The sequence below is a fragment of the Myodes glareolus genome, chromosome 1, assembly GCF_982192425.1.
Source record: "Myodes glareolus chromosome 1, mMyoGla1.1, whole genome shotgun sequence".
NCBI classification, from domain to species: Eukaryota; Metazoa; Chordata; class Mammalia; order Rodentia; family Cricetidae; genus Myodes; species Myodes glareolus.
The window spans coordinates 8,300,958-8,304,909 of NC_142026.1; the positions used below are offsets into that span (position 1 = coordinate 8,300,958).

At 44.5% G+C, this 3,952-nt stretch overlaps 1 protein-coding gene and 1 pseudogene across 1 annotated transcript; both read right to left on the reverse strand.

Annotated features, from left to right (window-relative positions):
• Window positions 1-1,529: 1,529 nt before the first annotated feature.
• On the reverse strand, window positions 1,530-2,513 carry LOC148123249 (tubulin alpha-1B chain-like). Its single transcript, XM_087903789.1, has one exon. The coding sequence runs from the start codon at window positions 2,457-2,459 to the stop codon at window positions 1,710-1,712; it is 750 nt and encodes a 249-aa protein (XP_087759915.1). The 5' UTR covers window positions 2,460-2,513; the 3' UTR covers window positions 1,530-1,709.
• A 587-nt stretch (window positions 2,514-3,100) lies between these two features.
• LOC148123250 (tubulin alpha chain pseudogene) lies at window positions 3,101-3,654 on the reverse strand (annotated as a pseudogene).
• Between the last annotated feature and the right edge of the window lie 298 nt (window positions 3,655-3,952).

Below are 3,952 nucleotides of genomic sequence, written 5' to 3' on the forward strand. Positions count from 1 at the left end.
ATATTGTTTTCTTTGTTTCTTTTTCATTGTTTTCAGCTCTCAATTTGATTACTTCCTGTCATCTAGTCCTCTTGGGTGAGTTTGATTCTTTTTGTTCTAGAGCTTTCAGGTGTACTGTTCATTTGCTAGTGTGGGATTTTCCCAAATTCTTTATGTAGGCACTTAGTGCTATGAACTCTTTTCTTAGCACTGCTTTCATTGTGTCCCATAGGTTTGGGTATGTTGTGTGACCATTTTCATTGAATTTTAGGAAGTCTTTAATTTCTTTTTTTTCCTTTTTGACCCAGTGGTGATTTATGTGAACATTGTTCAGTTTCTCTGTGTTTGTGGGCTTTCTGAAGTTAGTGTTGCTGTTCTATTCTAACTTTAAGCCATGGTGATCCGAGAAAATGTAAGGGGTTATTCCAACATTTTTGTACCTGTTGAGATTTACTTTGTTGCCAGTATGTGTTCAATTTTTGTGAAAGGTCCATGAGGTTCTGAGAAGGCATATTCTTTTGTGTTTGTGTGAAATGTCCTATCAATGTCTGTAAAGCCCATTTGCATAATAACAATGGTTAGTTCCTTTATTTCTCTGTTAACTTTCTAATGATAGACCCATCCATTGGTGAGATGGAGTGTTGAAATCTCCCATTATTAGTGTGTGGGTCTTGATGTGTGATTTCAGCTTTAGTAATATTTCTTTTATGAATGACGATGCTCTTGTATTTGGGACATAGATCATAGGTGTTCAGTATTAAGACTTCATCTGATGAATTTTTTGTGTGATAAATATGAAATGACCTTTTTCATCTCTTTTTATTAATTTTAGTTTGAAGTCTATTTTGTTAGATTATTAAGATAGCTACACCAGTTTGTTTCTTACTCCATTGGTTGGAAAATCTTTTCCACTCTTTTTCTCTGAAGTAATGTCTGTCTTTGTAGTGGAGGTGTGTTTCTTGTACGCAGCAGAAGGATGGACTTTGTTTTTATATCCGATCTTTTGGCCTGTGTTTTTTATAGGCTAGTTGAATCCATTGATATTAAGGAACTAATTGGTAATTCCTGTTATTTCTATTTATTTTTGTTGTTGTTAGTAGTATTGTGTATATATTTCTCTTCTTTGGGATTTTCTGGTGTGGCATTATCCATTTCCTGGGATTCAGTGGGTGTAGCTAACTTCCTTGGGTTGGCATTTTCCTCTTAGCACTTTGTGTAGGGCTGGACTTGAAGATAGGCAATAATTTAATTTGGCTTTGTCATGGAATATCTTGTTTTCTTTATCTATACTGATTAAAAAGTTTGTTGGAAATAGTCTGGGCTGGCATCTGTAGTCTCTTAGTGTTGGCATGATGTCTGACCATGACCTTCTATCTTTCCCTATTTCCACTGAGAATTTGATGATAATTCTGATAGGTCTGCATTTATATTTTACTAGGCCTTTTTCCTTTGCAACTCTTAATATTCTTTCTTTATTTTATATGTTTAGCATTTTGATTGCTTTGTGAAGAGGGCCTTTTTTTGTCCAGTCTCTTTGGTGTTCTGTAACCTTCTTTTTTTTTTTTTCTTAAAGCTTTTACTTTGAGACATGATGGAAATAAACCATACAGGGGCACATGGAAAAGACATGATCACAGAACAATGTTAACACGAAAGCATCAATGACTGTCGGCTAACGTTGAAGCTGACGTTCTGGGAGTTTGACATGATCCAGGGGCTGAAAGAACAGATTAGTACTCCTCCCCTTCTTCCTCACCCTCTCCTTCAACTGAATCCACACCAACCTCCTCATAATCCTTCTCTAGGGCAGCCATGTCTTCACGGGCCTCAGAGAACTCTCCCTCCTCCATACCCTCACCCACATACCAGTGCACAAAGGCACGCTTGGCATACATCAGATCAAACTTGTGATCTAGGCGAGCCCAGGCCTCAGCGATGGCTGTGGTGTTGCTCAGCATGCACACAGCTCTCTGGACCTTGGCCAGGTCTCCACCAGGTACCACAGTGGGAGGTTGGTAATTAATGCCAACCTTGAAGCCAGTAGGGCACCAGTCCACAAACTGGATGCTGCGCTTGGTCTTGATGGTGGCAATGGCAGCATTGACATCTTTGGGAACCACATCACCACGGTACAGCAGGCAGCAAACCATGTATTTACCATGGCGAGGGTCGCATTTCACCATCTGGTTGGCTGGCTCAAAGCAGGCATTGGTGATCTCTGCTACAGAAAGCTGCTCATGGTAGGCTTTCTCAGCAGAGATGACAGGGGCATATGTGGCCAGAGGGAAGTGGATGCGAGGGTAGGGCACCAGGTTGGTCTGGAATTCTGTCAGGTCAACATTCAGGGCTCCATCAAATCTGAGGGAAGCAGTGATGGAGGACACGATCTGGCTAATGAGGCGGTTAAGGTTAGTGTAGGTGGGGCGCTCAATGTCGAGGTTTCTACGACAGATGTCATAGATGGCCTCGTTGTCTACCATGAAGGCACAATCAGAGTGCTCCAGGGCGGTGTGGGTGGTGAGGATGGAGTTGTAGGGCTCAACCACAGCTGTGGAAACCTGGGGGGCTGGGTAGATGGAGAACTGTGGAGGGCCGGACCACATTCTCCATTGCTTCTAGGAACAAAGGTAGAGATTGACCTCTGTGACCTCAAGGTGTGGCGGTACACGCCTTTAGTCCTGATGCCTGGGCGGCAGAGGCAGATTGACCTCTGTGACCTCAAGGCGTGGTAGTACACGCCTTTAGTTCCAATGCCTGGGAAGCAGAGACAGGCAGATCTCTGTGAGTTCAAGGTGATGTAGCACACGCCTTTAATCCCAGCGCACGTGCTTGGTAACTCTCTACCGCTGCGTCCCTGCCTACTCCCGAGGCATCATCTGGGATAATGGGCAGCGGACCAATCCAAGAGTGACACGTCAGAAGCGAGGACTGTTTCCTTTATAAGGGCTGGGTTCCCCTCATTCTGGGTCTCCGCCATGTAAGCTTATGCTCTCCCTCTCAAGATGCATAAAGCTTTACTGCAGAAGAATCCTAAGTGTCCCGCGTCGTTCTTGCTGGCGAGGCCGAGCGCGGGGCAGAGAACTCCAGCTTGGATTTCTTTCCGTAATCAACAGAGAGCCTCTCCATCAGCAGGGAGGTGAACCCAGAGCCAGTTCCCCCGCCAAAGCTGTGGAAAACCAAGAAGCCCTAAAGACCTGTGCACTGGTCAGCCAGCTTGCGAATTCTGTTCAAGACGGGGTCAATGATCTCCTTGCCAATGGTGTAGTGGCCACGGGCATAGTTATTGGCGGCATCTTCCTTGCCTGTGATGAGCTGCTCAGGGTGGAAAAGCTGGCGGTAGGTACCAGTGCGAACTTCATCAATAACCGTGGGTTCCAGGTCTACAAACACTGCCCGGGGCACATGCTTGCCAGCGCCTGTCTCACTGAAGAAGGTGTTGAAGGAGTCATCTCCTCCCCCAATGGTCTTGTCACTTGGCATCTGGCCGTCAGGCTGGATGCCATGTTCCAGGCAGTAGAGTTCCCAGCAGGCATTGCCGATCTGGACACCAGCCTGGCCGACGTGGATGGAGATGCACTCACGCATGGTAGCTACAGGTTAGAAGGCGAGGGTGACAGCGGACAGCGGGTCCCGGTTACCGTTCCCGACAGCTAAGAGTTGAGGTAAGTAATGCAATGAGGCCGTTCTGTAACCTTCTTGTATTTTCATAGGCATGTCCTTCTGTAGGTTGGGAAAGTTTTCTTCTATGATTTTGTTGTATATATTTTCTGTGGCTTTGCGCTAGAGTTCTTCTTCTTCAGTTCCTATTATTCTAAGGTTTGGTTTTTTATGCTGTTCTAGATTTTTTAGATATTTTTCTGTTAAGAATTTTTTTTGATTTACCATTTTCTTTGACCAATGTATCTGTTTCCTTTATCGTTATCTTCAACACCTGAGATTCCCTCTTTCCCTTCTTGTTTTCTCTTTTTATGTT

Coding starts and splice junctions, on each gene's coding strand:
- LOC148123249 (XM_087903789.1), bottom strand. CDS start 2,459: ATGGTAGACAACGAGGCCATCTATGACATCTGTCGTAGAAACCTCGAC.